Genomic DNA, 22,245 nt, shown 5'->3' on the forward strand with positions numbered 1-22,245 from the left:
CGAAGGTTTGACCACAGTTAATGGTTTGGCCGACGTCCACTTCAATAATTCAAAGCATCGTCGCGTTACTTTTAAAGTTGAAGCCAGTGTGATCTTTACATGTAGCTCTTGTAGCTTTCCTAAAATCTCTTCCGCAGGCGACAGGCAAAAAAAAGGGCAACATCCTCGATAAGTTCCCTGACCTGTATCTTAGAAGATATTTTGTCACGTCTATCACAGTTCATTTGGTGGGAAAAATGGGCACAAACTGCATGTATAATTAATTTATGACAAAATTGATGAAACAGCATTGGCTAATATTATGCACAAGTCGTCTATAAAGTCCCTTTGCAATCCTTATTGACGTTTCAAAAAACTGAACAAATGATATTCAATTAATTTGTTAATTTAAGTTTAATATTTCAGCTATTTTTCTTCCTAAATTACGACCTTTCAAACGACATTTGATGACACGTAAGTCTTTGAATTATCCCAATTATGGTTATTAAGCGACACTTGATTATGTAAATCGATGAATTTGCGACATAGCATTCAAGATGACAATGTATGTAACAATTATATCTGATTCGCTCTCGAAATATCGCTGGCCATTGTTCGGGGAGGTCCATTATTGGCTTGGAGGTGCCGTCTTCATATACTCAGCATAAAACTAATATTCGTTGGCAACAATACGCTTCAATAATATGTATAAAAATATCTATTAGTTTTTAGTCGTAAAATTCTAGAATAAAGAGCTTTTTATGCATATCGGAAATTCTCTTACACACCTCGCAAGGGCTTGCATCCATATATGTCGCATACGCGAATTCCGAGCCCTTTTAGCTAGCAACCGCATCAGTTGTGTGGTATTTTTGCGGAAGCCAAGGCTCTAGAAACAAAGTTTTTTGTTATTGTCCCCATTTTTTTGATCTCCGCGAACTATGTGGCTTTGGTTTGAAAACAACGACTAGAATAAGCACAGTTTATTGGATTGGATGGAAGTGAAGCATTTTATGGTGGAACATAGGAAGGAGTTACTTGGATTCAAAGCAGTATTTTTGACTGGTAGACTTTTGGATCGAATGTCGTTTTGATGGTTGAAAGAACTTAAAAGATTGGGAACTAAGGGAAAATATCACAGCACTTCGCTTTGTATCGACGGTGTTCAAGTCGTCATTTTCTAAGGTAGGATTGAGGCATTGAGCGTTGTAGCTACAGCCCCTAGATGTGGTAAGGCGGTTAGCTATATTTATTAAATAAGGTAAAACCACAAAACAAGATTTAAAAACATTTGTAGTACTTCGGCTTTTTAGATCACGACGAAAGAGTCTTTTAAAATGGGCTATTATCATTATATATATATATATATATATATATATATATATATATATATAGAATCGAAGCAAAGCTTCTGTATTATGTCATATATTCTCTTAAAGCAGTATTGAAAACCATTTCTCTTTTGTAAAATAGTTGATCGTTAACAGGCGCATTGCCGGTGGCCTTCAAACGATTAATACTATATCTATATAGGCTTAAATAAATCGTTGACACCGTGCATGCAAAATTATGCTTAGAAGTATTCTGTCCCGAATCATGCAATCATTTTGCATTCAATCTACTTGATAGTTTGCGAGTGGACGTATAGTTCCCCTCTCTATTTGGACAACAGCAGATAATCTTGTACTCTGTCTATAACCTAGCGATTTTGTTCGTAAAGTGAAGAGGTGTAATGGTTGTATAGTTTCAGCATACACAGTCAGTGCTAATAAATTTGAACGATTCATACTGTTCATGTAGATTTGCTACAGTGGACTAAAACAAGTACAGAATATATATTCCAGAGCTTGTCTAATCTATAGCCAGGCGATTAGAATATTTGGTAAAGATATAAACATATGTAGATCTCTATAGCCATGACTGGCATTGTAGGCACCGGCCAGACTCCATAGGAAATTGGAACATTGCCTATATAGGCACACCTTCATTGATTTACGGGGTTGGTTCCAAGATCACACCAAAACAATACCCTAAGTACATACATAACTACACGAGGTTGTCCATACGATTTCATTGGGATTTCCCTCAAACCGTGTGGCTACATTGTGTGTTATTCCAGCATTATTATTTACGAAAGATAAGGAATCTTAAGGTGTATTGTATCTGCTACAGTACACGAATACTTGTATATTGTAATATATATTATTCCAGCATCCTGCATTTTCCAAAACACAACGAAGGGAAAATTTCCGTTTACGACGGCATTGCGAGACTTGCTGTTGTTATTGTTATGATATAAATATATGCCTAGGCTAAGGGCCAATATACCTCATTTATATAAACAAAATCTTCTTAGCGTTTGTGACTTTTGACACATTGCGACGGTTTAAAGCCATGTTAACAGCGAAGGAATGGTATTTTTGCAACTATGAAACGAGTAAACTGCTCTGCGTAGTTATGATGCCGTTACACAGAAACTGCATGTGTATTGATTCTGTGATAAATTCAACAGCGTTCTTGTCAATTTGCATTTTGACAACAATAGTTGGCCTACACACACTAGTCTTCAAGAACTACCTAAGAAAACTATACGAGAAGTGAATTTAAACATTTTATGGATGTTTTTTAAAAGGCGAACTACAGTATAGCGGCAATGCGGTTTGATCTAGTATAGTTTTAAAAGATTCGTGTTTGCAGCAACAAATATTTATATACAAGAGAACAGTATACATATCGAGTTCTCCTGTCAATTAAGAATCCTTACACGGCTAAATTGATACAATGAGGGCTTAATTGCTGAGAATATGGAGGCATCCAAGAACATTTAAAATTTCATGAGATATACATACTTGGCCACAACTCCAAGTCTCACACCCACGGGATTAGGGCGGGCGCCGCCTGTTGGGGTGGTGCTGCCCATTCTCATCACTAATGCCACCAAAGTTCATGCAAGATCAATGACAATGTGCGACGACTCCGACTTGGCCTCCTATTGAGATTCCTATTGATACAATTGTTTGCAGGAAGCTGAATAATTGGATCGCCAATCCCTTCCTATATAAGAAGAAAGCAAAGTGCAGGCATACGCAACGCTTAGTTCCTCTCTTATGGCAAAATTTGCATTTTGTTGTCTGCCTCAAAAAAAGCCTGTTTGTCTCTCGAAGAATAGGCAATCTTGGGTTTATGTATCATGAAAATAAGATTAAAATAAGAATTCTAGAAAATGAACCTAAACTTGTTTATTTTACTATTTAGCTCGATGGAGTGTACTAGTTTTAGGAAACTGGCGAAGTTTGTTGGCGAGATATTGTGACATGTGGGAAATAAATCTTGTCAAAGCAAACTTTGAATACGAAATTTATACCATATTGGAGGAAAATGCCAAAAGATTTCTTCAAAGATTCTACTTGAGTTATGCACATTTTACAATATTTCGTTACCAAACTTTGCGATATACTAAATTTCAAGTAGATTTGAAATGAAATGAAATGAAATCAACTTTAATCAGTTTAATCAGTTTAACACGTCAGCTCAGACGAACTGGTAACAATATGAGCCTTTCCAAACTTTGTTTAAAAAGTAAGCTTAAACTGGGAATGCCTTCTCATTGCACTTTGCATTTATGATAATATAATAAAATTATAGACCACATAGCGCCAAACATGGTATCATTACATTCAAAGTGTCTCTATTTAAAGAATTTGTAGAGCAACAACTGGGTTCGGCTAGAATATTTCCCGTGATAAGAATATAATTTCAGTCATTATTTTTCATGCCAGCATTGTCCAGAACCCACTTTGCGGAAACAATTAAATATATTGTTTGTGATTGTTTGGCATTTAAAACGTCCTCGAGAATCTCGTTATGTAATATAAACGCAACGAAATACACGCAACACTACGTATAAGGAACCAGCATAATTATGCAAATTATTCCATAATTATGATCATGCATATGAGTATAGTGCCAGATATTTTGCTCTGACTTTGAAGTAAACAAATCATATTTAATGCATGTCTTTTCATGTTAATATAAATATGTTTTCTTTACGTCAAACTTTGGAATATTTCTTTACTACGTTCTTTTGCGTTGCCGGATAGTTTTTGCGAGGATAGTTTAAATAAATGTGCACAAGCAATGGCCGATTCTCTAGAAGCTTAATTGGGGAAGTGTATATTGATATATTCAAAAAAACAATCGCAAAAGAAATCAGTCGTGCATAAGACGGATATATTAACATTCATCCCTCCCCAAATACGTTGCTAGAAACTGACTGACTGAACATGTTGTCGTCGAATTAAATCTTGTAATTTCTTGAATTGGATCCGAAAGCGAAATTTAGTTCAGTTGGCCAGTGTCACCACAAAAAGAATGTTAGTTAAAGTTTTCACGAAAGTTTTTTTCCTGTTGGGCAGAGATTTTTTTTGGAAACCGGTGTTGATGTGAAAATATCTCTGGAATACAACATATTGGCATCATTATCTATTATCTTTACATCATGGTGTATTCCAAGAATTGGTGCACCAAAATATTTTATAAATTGCTGCGTCTTTCAACGATTCATTAATTTAACTTGAATTTCAATCGAAGTAAATTTTATTCAGGAAGATGATCCTCATCACTCTACTACTGATTACAATAACCACAACAGAGTTCGCCGTTGGCATGGAAGGTAGGTTTATTCACATCCATGAAGATTCATTTTTAAATATTAACCATAACGCTTTGTTTTTAATCGGTTTAGATTTAACTACTCTAGATTGTGTTTAAAATTTTCAACATACGTTCTCCATTCAAACATATTAAATAGAGCTATGACAAGAAAATTTCAGGCTATGCTTATAAATGGCCATGATTTAAGTAATATACATCATTCCTAAAGCCTAAAGTGAGATTAAAACCGTATCGAACGTGAATATGCACATTTAATACTAAAAGACATCACAATTTCTTTATAGTTATTTTAACTGTAATACGATATAATTAAAATACTATGTGAATTTTGAAAGAAAAGAAACAACCTCAATCAGATTTTTCTTCTTTACTTCTTAGGTACAGTACCGGTAGAGACCTGCAAGTTCCTATCTTACAACTTCAGACATGTGTTTAATGATCCAACGCATGATATTACCGTCAACAAAATCAGCCCAAACAAGGAAACGCTGGATAGTTTGAAAACGTTCATCGTCACAGCCAAGAAACGATGTTCAATTTCTGTCAAAAATATCACGTATGATGAGAAGAGGTTTGAGCAATTCACGGAAATCACGGAAAGGACGCAACTCCTGGTTTCGGCAGATAAAAACATCACAAAAGCTACAGACAGATTAACGGAGCTGAAACTGTGTTTGGATGCGTTGATCAACGGAATTAGCGCAAATTCACTGAAGCTCAATGTGTCGGGAGATTTAAAGGCGGGAATTAATGGAGGTAGAGCGAGAAATGCGGTAGAGAAGTCTTGCTGTCATGTCTTATACCAATATCCTGTGATCATAAACAAATGCTGCAGACCTGGCTTTGTCGAGAAGGATGATTACTGTGGTAAGAATACGTAACGACAGATGAATCTATAGCAAATCATTGCTACAAAGGAAAGACTCTGTTTCGTATAAAAGATGAAAAAGGCTTGTTGTTTTAATAATGTAGCTACCACTCTCCCCACATCAAGTGTTGAAGACTTTTTAAATTGATGCTCTTTTATTTTTAGCTTGCCCGAAAGGACATTTTCTGAATAAAAGTCGATGTGACGCCTGTCCAGAAAATACGTATCAACCGAAAACTATGAGCATCGGATGTTTATCGTGTCCAGATGGGACATTAACTTATGGAAGAAGAGGAGCTGAAAGCCTTTCCTCTTGTTTGCAAGGTAAACAAGTTTATGCATATCTAAAAAACCTAATTGGAAACGTTGAGGTAGAGCCCTTTAATAGCTCTTAAGAGTGAAATGGAAGAGGAATCACAATGAATTATTCAAGATGCAAAAGTAGGGAGGTTAATGCTACAGCGTTCTGGCTTTCTTTTACAGCGTGTTCGCCTGGGAAGCGATACAATTCTACGTCAGAAAGATGTGAAGCTTGTGAAAAGAACACTTACCAACCACTGGTGGGGCAAACATTTTGTACCGCTTGTCCAAACAACACAGTCACGGAGAAAACTGGAAACACAAAGAAGGAGGATTGTGTGGAATGTAAGTGGACTGACTGACTCAGAACGAAACACAGTGACATTCAAATCTGTTTTGAACTCTGAGAGTGATAGGAATGGGCTCACACAGGTGCAACAACGTACGCTTTGCGTGTCGGGCCCTGGAAATCACACAAAAGTTAAACGGTCAGTGTCTAGGAAATGACCTCAACAACCTGTGAAAATATTTCATTGTTTAGATTGCTCAGAGGGTACGTTTTACAGCTTGGAGAGTAGAAACTGCGAACTTTGTCCAAAGAACACCTTTCAACCAGGAAAAGGACAGTTCAAATGTATATCATGCGAATCAGATAGGATTACCACATCCAATGGATCGAAGATTGAGGCAAACTGCATAAAAAGTGTGTATTTTGAAAGAATTGCAATAGTTTAATCTTTTTAAAGCAAATAAACAAAATAAATAAATAATCATTTCGTTCAATTTGAACGAATTTTGTTCCATTTTATCAATTTTTTGATAATAGATTGTTCCCGTGGGTTATTCTTCAATCAAACCACACAGGAATGTGAAGGGTGTCCTCTTCACACTTTTCAACAAACTTTTGCCAGCACAAAGTGTAACGATTGTCCCAATGGAAGAATTACAGTCAACACTTCCAGTAAAACGCAAGATGATTGCATTCAAAGTAAGTTAAAGTATACATGCAGTACCTTTTTGTCTGATCATTGCAGCGGTTAATTTGTACGCGAAGCATCATTCGATATCGACACTATTATATAGATCAATGAAGGAGTTAATTAAGGCCATGTTTACACGGTGCAATTTTTCTTGCATCTTGTAATGCAATTCTTCTTTCGAAAGATGTAAACATGGCATCTACCAAACACACACGTCACACTTTATAATACTCTTGTTACAGATTGTCCAGCTGGAACAGCGTACAACTTTACAAGCAAAAACTGCGTGAACTGTCCGTTGAATACGTTCCAGCCACACGCTGGTCAAACAGCATGTCTTTCTTGCCCATCGGGGAAGATTACCGTTAATACTTCAACTGTCAAGAAAGAAGATTGTATAAAAGGTAAAAAGAAAGATAGTTCATTCTTCTAAACAAACGGTGATGTAAGAAAAAAAAAATTTTTTCGTTTTCCGGCGGACTCGACCATGGTCGAATTCGCCATTTTTCGGCGGACTCGACCATGGTCGAATAAATCGTGTAGAAAGTTTCAAATGTTGACAAAACTCCGGACAATTAATTCTTCCCAATCTTCCCCACACGACATCGTCTTTTCGACATCATAATTATTTTGAAAAAAACAACCATGACACTTTGTGTCCTAGAATGTGAACCTGGATTGATATTCAGCCATGAACAGGGAATGTGTACCTTTTGTACATACGACACTTACAAGCCAACCAGAGGACAAACGGAATGCATCAAATGTCCAAACGGAACAGTCACGTACAAAGACGGGCCTAACATTAACATAACAGATTGTGGAGAAGGTAAGCCTCGTCCAACTCAAAGAATCACTGGAAAAACCAATAAATTATTTCATTGCTTGTCAGTCGAAGCAGTGTGTTCGAGCTGGTAATCGTAAGAGTTGCCAAATGAGGCCACCAAAAAGGTGGTTTGCAATTGCCGGCATCTTGGTTGATTTTTTAAAATACATATTTTAAAAATACATATTTTTTATCGTTATGATGTATTTTAATACCCACCAAATAATACGACAGAGATGATAAGCAGTTACAAAATAAACAAGGAAAAGTAAAACAACGCAGTTTGTTCTCTTGAAAAGCAGAAGTAAACTTTGTAGAATCAACCAAGATGGCGCCTAATGACAGATTATGACGTCATATGTAAACCAAGAATAGGAAAAATGACAAAACTTCTTTTAGCACAACACATTAAAATACTTAAAATGCACGAACTAAATTCATCTATATAGAGTGCAAGCCTGGCAATCGCTTCAACAGGGCCTTGTGGAGATGCGAAAAATGCCCACGAAACACGACGCAGCCAAACAAGGGACTAGAAATCTGTATCACATGCCCAGCTGACCGTCCAATCACAGAGCATGAAGGAACTGTTGAAGAGCGTGACTGCATTGGGGGTAAGAACATTTTAAGTTTGAATGCACTTTAGCCTGCTCTAAATTTTTTGCAGTTCAGTGAATTTTACATTTTATCTTATCTTAAACGTCTCATCTTATCCGTCTTATCTTATCCGTCTTATGTTATCCGTTTTATCCATTTTATCTTATCTGTTTTCACGAGTTGTGGTGCTTTTTGCAGTGTGTCAACCCGGTTCATTTTACGACAAGACTCAGCAAAACTGCAAATCGTGCGAAAAGAAATCATACCAGCCAAATTCCGGGGCTTCTCGCTGCGAAAAATGTCCTCAAAACCACACAACGTTTGAAACGGAATCAACAGCCCTAGAGCAGTGTGTCAAAGGTGGGTAGCCAGTGTAGAACTCCTATTTCTAAGAGCACAGCACTTGTTTGCACTAGAACCATTTGTCAGTGGCTCTCTTTTTGGTTTTTCGTTTAAAAAGTAATAATTCTGTGAAATCCTGAAAGAATATGAATTGAAATTTTCACCATAATGGCTTTAATCATATTACATATTTGGCAAAAGGATTTGACTTGATGCGATTACTCATGCATGAATGGCTGTTGAGACATCCCACCAACCATCTCATTCATAAATGAAGACAGTGAATTTTCTTGAAGATAACACATCAAATCGATGCTGAATATATCACTCTGTTGTTTGTCTTCCCCCTAGAATGTTCGCCCGGATCTCATCATGTCAATAAGACGGAGAAGTGTATTTTATGCGAGAAGGATAGTTATCAAAGCCAATCGGGGCAAGAAAGCTGCATAAAATGTGAAAATGGTGAAATGGCATTTCACGAAGGAAGCACCGATAAAGCGGAGTGTTTTGCAGGTAAGAAATCTTGTTTTTTAGAAAACAACGAAGTTTGTGTGATCACGACATATGGGTACTCCATCCTCCCCTTATCTTTTCTCATCATTTCTGTAAGTTAATATATTGTGAAACAACAGCAGCCAGAATTGATCTGGGCCGGTTCTATAGAACTCTTTTACTAGATTTTGCGTAGTAAAATCCTAGTCAACTCAGAAATACACGACTCTGATTGGCCAACTCTGTCCTTAACTAAACAGTCAAAAGTTAACTAGCCTTTTATACAACTGGCCCCTGAATGCTACATAATCATACAAAGCTATCATCGTGAAATAAAGAAATTGAAATGATAAAACGAAAACGTAATGTTAATGTTAATGTTACAGTTTGCACAGCTGGTCACTACCACAACAACGTCACAAAAATTTGTGATCCGTGCCCGCGGAACACCTACCAACCGTTGCAGCGGCAGTTCAATTGTACGGCCTGTCCTCAGGGGACAGTGACGCAATTCAGAGGGACTACTTCATTTGAGAAATGTCTGTGGGGTAAGTTTATGAATAAAACTGTAAACAAATTTACACCGCATACGGTGGGCGGGAAGGAAGATGATTGTCGGCATTAGGTTGTGCTATATAACATAACTTATTAATAGTTAACATTTTTGCAGAATGATTTTGCACAAGTTAATTGGTTTTTCTTATTTGGGCGATAGAGATAATATCTTAGAGGATAATACCTTCATCATTTAATTTCAGAATGTGACAAAGGATTTTACCACGACAGCAAGACAAACACATGCAAGGAATGCCCTATTGGGACGTATAAAGACATAACAGGACGTACAGCCTGTGTGGAGTGCGGTTCTGGATACACGACAATTACGAATGCGACCGTCAGTTTCCTGCACTGCATCGAAAGTATGTTCCTAAAACTCATTTTCTTGCATTACCTTTAGTCAAAACCCATACGTTACAAAGAAATTAGAAACAATCTAGTCTTACAAATAAATATGTTAACGAAGAATGTTGTATTTGATAATTGAACTGAACATGAAACGACGCCATTTTAATTTGCAGACTGTGGCAAAGGACAATACTACAACACCACCCGCGGAAAATGCCTGCCCTGCCCGCAAGACAGCTATCAAGATCAAGAGGGCGAATTATCTTGCAAACTTTGTCCGAATGGTCGTATAACAAATGAAACAGGCGCTAGAAGTATCAACGAATGCTTTATTTTAGGTATGTCTAGTAGCTAACATGAAAAATTCAGTTCTGACCTGATTTGCTAGTTAGATAGGAAGTGGGGAATGATAACGGTTTATAAGATGTTGTGTATTTGCAGAAGGTATTAATTTTGTCAATACAAATTTAATCATGCTATTTTCGTTCTAGAAGAAATCGAGCAGTCTTCAGAAACCTCCAGCGGCGAAGACCTGAGAATAGTTGTGGGTATTCCTGTCGTATTGACGGTTGTCGTAATTACGGCTTGCTTGTTGGCACTCTTCAGCTATCGAAAATGGCGAATAAAAGAAAACATCAGGGTATAGGACTGATATCTTTGTAATAAATAGTTTAACATGAAAACAGAGTTACGAGGATATAAAAGAATCTCTCATGCAAAAGATAATTACATTGCAATATTAACAGTATCTTTAAGGCGAAAAGAAGTGGAAAAAATGAAACCGTAGTTTAAAAATGCCTTATTGGTGATCTAAATAGTAATCAGAAAACACTATACGAAGTCTTTCGTCCTTGACAGAGTCACACACGTGTTTACAACAGGACACAAATTTAACGAGAGTTCACTGCTCTAAAACCACGAATAACTTAATCAGAGTTTCATTGCAAGATTACAAAATGGCTGATAAACTTTCTGCTTTTTCAACAGAGAATGTCCGGAAGGCCTTTGGATCCTCGCGGAAGAAATTTCACTGACTCCGACCCTGAGACTGGCGAAAGACCCAAACTAGATTCTATTGCCTCAAACCATCATTACAGAATGAACGGTACTGGCCTCAAACCAGATACAGTCAGACCGAGCATAAGAATCGCCAACATTCCGCCAGAGCTGGAAATTCCGAGAGAGAACCTGAAATTCCTGGGTCAAGTGTTGGGAAAGGGAAACTTTGGCAAAGTCGAGAAAGCGATTCTATTGAAAGACGGGACGGAAAATGTGGTGGCCGTGAAAATGATTAAAGGTATAACCAACGCAAGACGTTTAAACATAAATGGCTTTCCACGCATGCATATCATAATTCTTAATGACAATTTACTTTTAAAGGTGGAGGAACATTTTCGGATGAGAAGGAACTGTTCGATGAGTTGGAGATGTTGGCCAGTATTTCTCCAAATCCTCACCCGAATATCGTCAACCTTGTTGGTGGAAGCACGGACAGTAATGGTAAATAATGTGATCTGTTGAATTGAATGAAAATAATGTATAATGTTTTAGATCACGGGAATCATAAATAATGCAGGAAACAACACTATATAGACTACAGGAACCACGACATTCTTGTTTCATCATCAGACAGCACTGAACTTTTCCATTATTCGATACATAGGTCCATTATTCGTGGTCGTAGAATATTGCGGTGAAGGTAATCTCTTGAAATATCTCCAGAAACATCAAGTTCAAACGAGACAAGAATATGTAAACATCATTCCCAAAGCGGGGAAAGCTGGCCTACGGTACGAGTGGAAACTGCAAAAGGCGTTGGAAGTTTGCCACGGTATGGCTCACTTGGCAAAATTCAAGGTAATTCTTTAGCATGTTAGTTGGATGATTCGATTTCAACTTCACTGAAGGGGATGAAATGTTCCCGATAATCCATAAAAGTTTATTCACAGTTTATATATACCGAGATGGATTGCATGAAGGAATGACGATTAGGAAAGAAATAGGCCAAACTAATTGCCTAAAGAACACGTTTTTTCACCGAAAATGATTTGGTCCAAGAATCATGGTTATCCAAATGGGTCTAAACTAAAAACCAAGCTAGGGTAACCAGACTCATGTTGCAATATCCTTTAGATCATTCATAGAGATGTCGCGGCAAGGAATGTTTTACTAGATGATCATTTGGTGGCTAAAATTTCCGACTTTGGCATGGCCAGAGATATTTATGTCAAACAAATTTACCGTAAGGATACAGAGGTACGGTTAGATTACTTTATTATACTGTGTTGCAAATTTCCGTCTTCTCAATCGAATGCCGCACCTCCAGTAACAATGCACCAGACAGTCCTAAAGCATTATATTTTTCATTAACCAGGGATTTCTGCCTGTACGCTGGATGGCTATAGAATCTTTGGAATCATTCATTTATACCACTCAGAGCGACGTGTGAGTAGAATTTAAAATTAAATCGTTACGAAATTGTTGGCAGTGGTTTTAAAATATACAAGACTAACCAACTCCATTATACTGAATCTACAATCCGGCACATTATCACAATGACAATAACAATAACAATAACAATAATAATATACGTATTTTATACAGTTGGTCATTTGGTATTCTTTTGTGGGAGATTATTTCGGATGGTATGTATAATTTTGATGGAATTTCAAGTCGTGTAAATAAAGATATCAAAGCAATTGAACTATGTGGATTTATTTCAAATAACAGTCAAGATTTGGGACTGAAATGATGTAATGACAGCTAAAAACTTACAGAAATTTGTTTTTCTTAACCAGGTCGTGTTCCGTACAACAACATTCTGGATCACACGCAGCTCTTGAACTTTATCAAATCAGGAAGGATCATGAAAAGGCCGAAAAATTGTCCGAAAGATTTGTAAGTATAGATTTTGGAGTTTGTGGGGAGATCTTAATCCATTCAATTGGTGAATGCATGCATTAAGTAAGATAAGGCAAATAGAAGAAGATGGGATTCCATGCCATTCGAAATGAACGCAATGGATTCAAAACTCCAACTACAACACAAATAAAAGTCACAGGCATGAGAATTGCCGAATAATATTTTTTCTCATATAATTGAATATAGATATCATATTATGGTGAAATGTTGGTCCACAAATCCAGAAGACAGACCATCATTCAAATCTCTTGAAGATGCGTTGGAAGTTCTTTATGAAGACGAAGTCAACAAGGTAATATTGACGAGAGATAACGTTCGATACCCTCACCTTGCATGCTTCCGGTATTTAAGAAAAAAACTAAATGTGGCGATTTTCGTGATAATTTTAGGATGAAGCGCTACCACAAAGAATCTTTCGCAAATTCAGCAGCCGACGAAAAAGGCGGAAAAATGACGGTGACAACGACAATTCCTCAGGCGGAAAATCGCGCGCGAAAAAAACGCTCAGCAATTCGTCGGGAAAGAAAATCCCTAAAATCGAAGAAGAGGAAGATCCGGATTTAAAAACAAACAAAAGAGCCGACAAAAATTCGATAAAAATGGGTGTTTTAGAAGCAGAAAAACCCAAAGAAACAGTGAGCAATAAATTTGAAAACCAAGGCTATCGTAAATCAAGAAGCTCGACTTCAGAGGGTCCTAGTAGCCCAAACAAAAACAATACGACATTAAATGCAAACACTTCCGAATTGGGTAGAATTTCGGAAGCGCCTGCGAGTAGGCAAATGGAGGGAACAGGAAGCTTTTCTCCGGAAGACAAACCTGATGTCAGAGAGAGAACTTTATTTGATAATGTGGAAGCATCAGCTCTCTCGTCACGGCAAGATATTGGAGGAAATGAACACATTACACAAACAGCTGATGGATCAGACCGATTTGAAACAGGGTATATATAGTTCAACAATAGCCGAAGAACACTCAGGAGACGGAACGACCAAGGATGTTCTCCACGGATTGTTAATATGTTTTATACATTTTCATAATTTATATCTGTACAGAACTGACAGTTAGCGCAAGCATCCTGCGTATATATTACATCCATAAAAGCTGCGGCACAAACCAGAAGTTATAAATACAATCAGCATAGTACGGGAAATTCGACAAAGTGTTACCAACTATATTTAACACACACACAATGTATCAAAATTAATTGTGCTCCATGAAAAATTAGTTATTAACATGACAGGAATTATACTTCAGCTAGAAACCGTAAAATTTTGCATAGAGAAATATACTTAAACAAAACACAACTATTTTATTTTATTTTACGAAATAATCATCCTCTTTATGCTGTTTTTAATTTTCAACATGAAAATGTATAGTTGCACGCGAATAGAAGAATCATTTTTCGGAGGGATAGTTCAAACTGAAAATGAAAGTGCTTTTACGCCCCCTGTTTTTACAAGTCATGCACTTTTAGACAATGACGAAGCAATACTAAAAAAAGTTCAAACCCAGCTTGAAGTCACACAGTATGGCTAAAATAGCTATATACGCGAGAGTTCACGAATTATGCCGGGATATACGTTTCAAGGTTTAGGTACCAATCGAGGTAACTTTTAAACAGGCAAAGAAGAAATAGTTTGTGGTAACAAGCCGAAAACATATTAAAGAAACGCAATAGAAGGTAGGCCTTCCAAGAATATTGTTGAATACGGTACTTCGGAATCAATCAAGCCTGAAAATATAATAAGGCACTCTGAGACGGCGAAATCTCAAGTGTAACAGCACCAAATAATTTGGTTAAAAGTCCACATAATTTGACTACATCGATGTACATAAAAGAATCGCTGGGTATTAAGTAACGAAGGCTAAAGCAAACTGTTAGTATGTAGCAATTCACGAAACGATATTAATGTAATATGCGTACGTGGGAAACCAAAAAATTCATGCGACAGCAAAAAAATAATATACGTTTATTTAATAATAAAAGCCTTCGACAGTCTTTTGCTACGTTTTTTTTCATGTATGTCTAAGATTTCAACAAAAGATTTAAAGAAATTTTACATTCAATTCGGATTAAGATTTGATATGAAAACGCACAGGGAAACATTAGTTGCCAATAATTGCCGAACGGATAAAAAAACACGGGTAAATTGCGATGGTTCGCTGAAGTAAATTTTCTGCGCATGGGATAAATATATTGTAACTAAACTGAGCCTTGTTCGCATTTGATGGGTGTATCTATATAGGTATATTTATAATAGGTATATTTATAATGTTCTTGTATGTTTGCATGGAGACATCAAATAAGTAATATAGCTTGTAGGTACACCGCGTATTAAGGCCTGGGTTAACGGACCGAAAGCTTTGCAGTATGAAATACTTATATGTGGTGTACCTACAAACTAATTTATATTTAGATGCTGTTACCTACTTCTATCAATCGTCACGAGAGGCCATTGTGAATTAAAATTAATTGCAACTTTTAAATGAGTTATTGCAAAGTGAGACAACTTGCCAAAAACAAACTTGTCAGTAATCACAAGTCAGTCATAATAACTTCTTGTTTTTTTTTGCTGCGTCAGTATATCGCCTAATAATTTGTGGTTGACAGCGCAATTTTTTAATGCTTTTTTCTCGATGATAGATCTAGAATAACGATAAGTGATCACTTGCTGTGCCTGACATTAATTATTAAGACCTGATTGTTTATAGTCATATGTATGACCCACGCACTGGTCAATATTAAATATAACGGTGCAACTTCATTCCAAAAAGGCAGATAACTCGCTGTTAAGAAAATGTCTTGAATGCAAGACTTGTCTACACTCCAATTATTTGGGTCATAGGCGAATACTTTTCGGAAAAATTGTACTAGCTGACACACCACAATGAAAAGGTATATAACATAAAAATTTCGAATCGCTGTCTCTAGCTGTTTTCAAATATAATTTCATATATATTCACAGAAGATGTTGAAGTCAACAGGATTAATTATATGTTATCTGGTAATACTCTTTTGCCACGTGAAAAGATCATGTTGCGAAGAAGCGACAGGTATATAAGCAGTAAGAATAGTTAAACGGAACAAATACGAAACAATTATTCAAAATTAGTAAGCTTAAATGACGTAGTCTCTTAAACGAATGTTTCTCTTTCACAAGATACCAAATTCGAGTCGACAAAAAAGAAACAATCGCAAACACGCGAAGAAGGTATTATCAATATTAGCAAATTTATAGACATATGGCATTAATTAGTTAGGGGCGTCACAGTGATTTGTGTTAAGGTCTGTTCACACGATCCAATTTTGTTGGATCCAATTCACTTCTGATGGATGTTTTATAGTGTGTTGTCTTGTAATGTATATGAGCAACAAATCAACTGAAGCCAATGCACTACTAACTGCTTCATTGATAACCGACTATATTCCATACGTCAGAAGTGAATTGGATCCAACAAAATTGAATCGTGTGAACAGACCTTTGCCCATTGAAATCTGTTACCCCTCGGAGAAAAACACCCAAGACAAAGTGTAGCGAAACAAGTGCCCTATCGCGAGTATTGTATACCGGTAACAAGCACAAATTTTATACTACGCAGTATATTTATGAACTACAATTCCTATCAATGCTGTTTATAGGTACGGCATGCAAATAACTTTAGAACTAGAACTCGTTTGTGCGAATATCATTTTGGTGTATCAAAAATTCTTACAATTACATGCTCGAGCTGCAGGCGAAGGTATCGCATAAATTCCGGCCTGCATCCCCACCCAGGGTAACACAAATCACTGTGATAGCGGTAGTGGAAATCAAATCTGAATTTCGCTATCGACTTTATCGAAATCAACAAAGATTTTATATGATTTGCCCACAATTTTTGTCTAGTTCACCAAACCAATTGACTCATGTTTAGAACCAACAGTCTTAATTGCTATAGTCAATGGTTTATGATAATTTTTATGATGTTACGTTTAAGGTGAAGATTATAGCCTCTTATGGTCAGTAATAACGCCAATCGGTGTCGTTTTCTTTGTGCTGTTAGTCTACTGGGTGATAGTCGCGTGCACAAGACCACGTTCTTTACGTTCATGGACTCCACAATATCATGTATAATGCACCCGCACTGTAAGGGATAGCTCGGGCTACTGTATAAAAGGGTATTTACGCTGCCCGAACAATCGCAGGCTCTTAAAATGAAAAAAATATGCTTTGGCTGTTGGTTTTTTGCTTTTGTATTGTAATACCATATAATGCGATAAAATTATTACAAATCGTCGTGTTTTGAAAGATGTAATTGAATAATTTACACCGGTCTATTGGCACAAATCGTATAAGTAGTTCTAAACATGAATTTTTCGTGCCATAGCTGGATTCGCCTAACATATGTTTTATTTTGTAGTTTTAACGATTATAAACGTCGTGAAATTGTTGAGTTTGGGGAATGTAATAAAATGGAGTAAAACCTGTGCCTTGAATGATCTTGTTATTTATGTCCCAACACGCACGAAGACTGTTATATAATGATTCAGCGCGCAGTGGCAATAAAAAATACAAAAATGAGGAACGAAGACAACAATTCATGCAGCCGAAAATCAATACAGTCTGATTTTTAGCCACTCTACGCTTACATGTTTTTATTTCTATTTATGTATGATACCATATGGTTAAGTTAGGTGGGTATATTCCTGCAATCGTTTTGAATATTATTTATTTATTTTTAAATAAATTTTTTCACACTGAATTGATTTACTGCATGCATGACTGTTAATATTAAAAAGCAAATTATCTTTTTATGTAACTAGCCCGGGAACAGTAGCCATATATCCTAATAACCAAGGCGCAGCCACCTTGACGATTTCTTTATAGACTTGCCAGTCTGGCTAAACTATTGCTGAGAATGTTAATTTAAACCTGTATAGAACTTGAGAAAAAATTCCGAAATATTTGTGCTTTAAAATACACTATGCACAGTCTATAATCTTAGGGAGAGAATCAAGTTACATTCGAAACACAGCCACGTTCCCGATTTAAATTCAAAATGAAAGTATTTTCTCGTCAAATGCCTCCCACGCCTTAGACTGACAAAATAATAGCACAGTTTTAAACCAGCATGAAGTCCGTAAAGCTTATTGTATGCAATTTCAAAGATCTCAAAGTTTACGTATAGTTATTGAAATAAATCTAGAAGAGAAAGTTTGTCGCCAAAGTTGAAGACATATTGACAAAACGTAATATGAGGTAAGATTTCTGAGAATATCACTGAATATCACTGACTATCACTGACACTGATGTTCTAGCAAAAAAACATAGTAAATGCACCCTTAAGATTATAGCAAGTCAAGTATATCTGCACCAATTATAATTTGGTCGAAATTCGTCATACTATGCAAGTATATTTAAAAAATGCTCGAGTATGCGGTATGATCGATACTAGTAAAAACCGATTGATCGTAGTAATTGAACGAATTTTCAGAAATTGTTCTGAATTCATGAAAAGTTATAAAATATAATCTATATGCATGAGTGACACGTGTACAGAGAACGCGACAAACTTTTCATAATAAAGGCTTTCGACAAGTCTATTGTGAAGATTTTTATGTCTGGTTGAGATTTTACAAAAGAAAGACATTTTATTCAATTGAAATTAACTAACCAGATCATCGAGTTTTAGTGGCAATGTTTGCTCAATCAATTTCATATGGCGAAATTTCTATGGTTGGCGTGATGAAATACAGTGTAACTCAGTTGAGCTTTGCGAGTACTTGCTGCGCATAAGTCCGAATCGATGGACTGATCGACTCAATATCTAGCAGTCGTTGTTTAAGATTGTCAATTCAATTGTGGTGAGAAGAAAGTCATTCGAGTTTTTACAAGTACAATTCATCAAGAAAATTACTCTTAACTTTCTGTTTTACCATAACCAATCAGAATTACTCATGAAACAAGATAAAAATTCTGATTGGTTTATGCATATATGAAAGCGACTCTTTTTCCGGGAATTAATGAAATGAATTGCTGGAATTGAGCGAATGAATACTTTCGGAATGTTCACATTAGCCGGCCCGACGTAAAAAACCTTTGTTACATGAATAACAAACTTAACCACGAAGCCATTGACAAAATTTCCAACAGCAACAAATTGTCAACAGCGTTTTGGAAAGAACTTCGTCAGTGTATCGTTTCTGAGTCACAATTGCCGGAGAGTGCAAGCCCACTGAGCATGTTTGTTTAAGCTGATAGTTCATCTGTACAAGTGATCACTTGTTGCATGCGCATGCGCCTTATTCAGAATAATTCACGGGAATATCTTTTCATTTTTCGTGATGGCTGTGCACAGGCCATCGTTCACTACCAGTTTGATGAATTTATAACATGTTAAACTTGGATAATTATTCTTTTTTTTATTTTATAACAAAAATAGACATGTACAAAGGATATTAAAAATTGAAAATCCCTAAACTATTTTTGCAAGAGACAAAATACCTTCCAAGTGTTATTTGCCACTTCCCTCCAGTGTTATTTACCCCTGAGATGATTTGCCTGAAGCTCTTTTGTTTTAAAATACACTTCTTGCATATATTTACAGAAGATGTTGAATAAAATTTATATATATCCTCTGGTATTAATTTTATGCCAAATGGAAGGAGTATGTTGCGAAGGATCCGCAGGTAAGCAGTAAGAATAGGAAAAACGGAACTAACTTATTGAAATATAGGATTGATACTAATAAAATAATAAATACATAAAATTTGTCAAAGTGTCGGAGTAAAATCAGTAGGGAGTTTTAGACTTGACTACGGTAACCCACCAGGGCTACGAGATTCGTCAACGAAACGCAGTTTCCTTGCACGCGTGTTTATACTGTCAATGAAATATTTCAGAAATATCTATACTTATACAATTTCGAAAAATACACATAATGAAGGCATGGTCATGAAAAACAGTTTTCTCAATTTTTTTCCAAAAATTAATTTGATGCCCGCTGATGTTTATCACGCGTAATCATGGAGATTTAAAGCCCTCCAAGCGTGGACCTCTTGTCCAACAGAGAAGCAGAAAACATGAATTTTGACACTAGGTATATAGCAATGCTTTTTAAATCACGCAGTGAGCTCTAAGAAGTTTTCTCAAAGATGAGCAGCTACAAGTCGATATACGAAATATCACGAACATCACGTCGATATTTGACGAATCTCGTAGCCGTATAGCGATAGTTCTCTAGTAGCTACGTACTTTTAGCCAATGTGTCATAATGCTTTGATTACTCAGTTGCACAAAAAAAAAAATTCTTTCAAAGATTGTTAATTAAAAATGAGAATAAGTAGAAATTCGAAGTTTATATATAAAGTATATAATACTTTTTATGATTTCACGTTTCAGGTGGAGATTTAAACGTCTGGACAATACTGTCAATAGTAATATTCTGTGCTGTAATCTCGTTTGTGTTGCTCGTCGTCTGTTCTATCTCATGCAAAATACTACAGTGCCAATCATAACGTGGATTACTTGATGATAGCTAATATTTAGTATAAAGCACCCATGCACACAGAGAATCTCCAAAACAGAAATGCTGTTTCCATTTTTCAGTAACCCAATCAGAATGCATAAATATCGTATCATCACATATCATTCAAACCTATATGAACCAAATCAGTTTAAAATGGGCATAGATAGATTAATCAGACGATTATCAGACACAATTAATCCGTAAAAAATGAGGTAGTGTGCCTGTATAAAAAAGGTATATAGCTATAGTAACCTGCACCGGAAAAGCACCCGCCTACTGATCGCCGACAATGCGTTGATCAAGAACGCAAGGCTAATAATAGTGATGCTATTTATTTTATAATACAAGTCAATAAAAAGATTTTGTACAAATATTATAATTCGATTCAATTACAAATTCTCATTACATTACTTCGCTTGTCAAATTCGGCGGGAATACACGAGAATACACGTGAATAGAAACACGCTTCTCGACCAATCAGCACGCGCGTACTATAAATGTTATAATCATAAATATATCTATGAACATAGAATGGCCATTTTTCAGTCTCGAAATAACACACAAAGAACTAATCCTTTGTTGACAATTACTCCAACAATATTTGAACGAATCGATTTGATGACAAAGAAAATAGGATTGAATTATTTTTAAGTATGCATAAATAGTCCGTGCCCAAATGCAGGCAAAATAATAACGGAAATTATAAAGTAACTGCTCAGATTTTTTGTCAAAATATAATGGTATAGTTTTGATCATCCTGACGGCTGGCCACTTTGCGTTTAAATGTAAAATTTCGTAACGTTAAACAAGGTTTTAAATATATAGATATATAATCCTATGTATTGTTGGCAGTTTTGCATATAATTGCTTTCACATTACAACCAAACAGTAGTTTGCATTGTATATTGGGCATTTACATATATTTAGCTTGTTATGGGATGTTGTATCAACGATTTCTTCATGTATATTCTCATCTGGAATGGCAATGCGTTTTCTCACCTTAGTCGTAAACACAACACTAAAAAATTAGCTGATGAAGTAAGTATAGCTATATATGTTATACAATTACACTGACAGAATTTTCCAGTCAACCAATCAACGATTTGAATTGAATGTTTTAAACGAATCAGAATGCTTGTACATTAGAATGCGTGGTTTTTCGGGCAGACTGAGAGGGCTTTTCACATTATTTTCCATGCATGCTGTTATATGGAAGCTCCGCGTGGCGTAAACAAATACTGTTTTGTTTACACAATAACCGTCGCCAGGCATTGAAACCACGGAAAATGCGTGGTAGACTATATTCAGGGGCCGGTTGTATAAAAACGTAATTAACTTTTAGCTATAGTTAGTGTCAGAATTTACCATTCAGAGTCATGTATTTCTGAGTTAACTACAATTTAACTACGCAAGATGTAGTTTTACACAAACGGTCCTGGCGAATGAATGTGTCTATAGCTAAATAAAGTTTACACGCATTACATATAAACTAAAAATGCACATTGATAAGTGGGAATAAAATAAAAGTCTCTAATTTCAACTTTTTATACTTTACCCTCGATTGTCACTCGTCAGTCTAAACACGGAAGAATATCAGGAAAGTTTTAACGCGCCGACATACTGAAAGTGCTATAAAATTGTTCTGATGAAATATTCTATTCTTACATATAAACACAACCTCAAAAAAATTAACCAGCAACTAAATACACTAGACATAGAAGATTTCAATTTCAGCTTTGTTTGTTTATATAGCAATGGCCTACTGCGACGAAAAACATACCAAGCGTACGTTAGTAAGGCGGCTTAGGTAACTTGCAGAAACCCGTAGCTCCATAAGTTTCGAGTCG

General features: G+C 36.1%; 1 protein-coding gene and 2 long non-coding RNA genes across 4 annotated transcripts; all 3 read left to right on the top strand.

The window, feature by feature from the left end:
* The first annotated feature begins 867 nt into the window (after positions 1-867).
* Positions 868-14,138, top strand: LOC114526923 (receptor tyrosine-protein kinase let-23-like). 2 transcript variants are annotated; one of them, XM_028548466.1, is made up of 25 exons: positions 868-1,164; positions 4,584-4,651; positions 5,032-5,520; positions 5,687-5,845; positions 6,005-6,166; positions 6,363-6,524; positions 6,648-6,809; positions 7,044-7,205; positions 7,466-7,630; positions 8,077-8,241; positions 8,423-8,584; positions 8,918-9,079; positions 9,445-9,606; positions 9,817-9,978; positions 10,138-10,302; positions 10,456-10,604; positions 10,952-11,261; positions 11,345-11,464; positions 11,628-11,821; positions 12,098-12,220; positions 12,339-12,409; positions 12,569-12,609; positions 12,763-12,862; positions 13,073-13,178; positions 13,276-14,138. In XM_028548466.1, the coding sequence occupies exons 2-25, from the start codon at positions 4,588-4,590 to the stop codon at positions 13,837-13,839; spliced, it is 4,281 nt and encodes a 1,426-aa protein (XP_028404267.1). In that variant the 5' UTR covers positions 868-1,164; positions 4,584-4,587; the 3' UTR covers positions 13,840-14,138. The 2 variants fall into 2 exon arrangements, with proteins under 2 accessions (XP_028404267.1, XP_028404268.1); XM_028548467.1 differs by having other exon boundaries at positions 10,459-10,604.
* Positions 14,139-14,402: 264 nt separating this feature from the next.
* On the top strand, positions 14,403-17,572 carry LOC114526984. The gene is made up of 4 exons (XR_003687379.1): positions 14,403-14,570; positions 15,856-15,943; positions 16,051-16,101; positions 16,868-17,572. It is a non-coding gene; the product is annotated as an uncharacterized LOC114526984 (long non-coding RNA).
* Positions 17,573-18,028: 456 nt separating this feature from the next.
* On the top strand, positions 18,029-20,829 carry LOC114527030. Its single transcript, XR_003687387.1, has 3 exons — positions 18,029-18,129; positions 19,478-19,559; positions 20,272-20,829. It is a non-coding gene; the product is annotated as an uncharacterized LOC114527030 (long non-coding RNA).
* The last annotated feature ends 1,416 nt before the right edge of the window (positions 20,830-22,245 follow it).

The sequence above is a fragment of the Dendronephthya gigantea genome, unplaced genomic scaffold, assembly GCF_004324835.1.
Source record: "Dendronephthya gigantea isolate DGI-Jeju-01 unplaced genomic scaffold, DenGig_1.0 000042F, whole genome shotgun sequence".
Taxonomy (NCBI): domain Eukaryota; kingdom Metazoa; phylum Cnidaria; class Anthozoa; order Malacalcyonacea; family Nephtheidae; genus Dendronephthya; species Dendronephthya gigantea.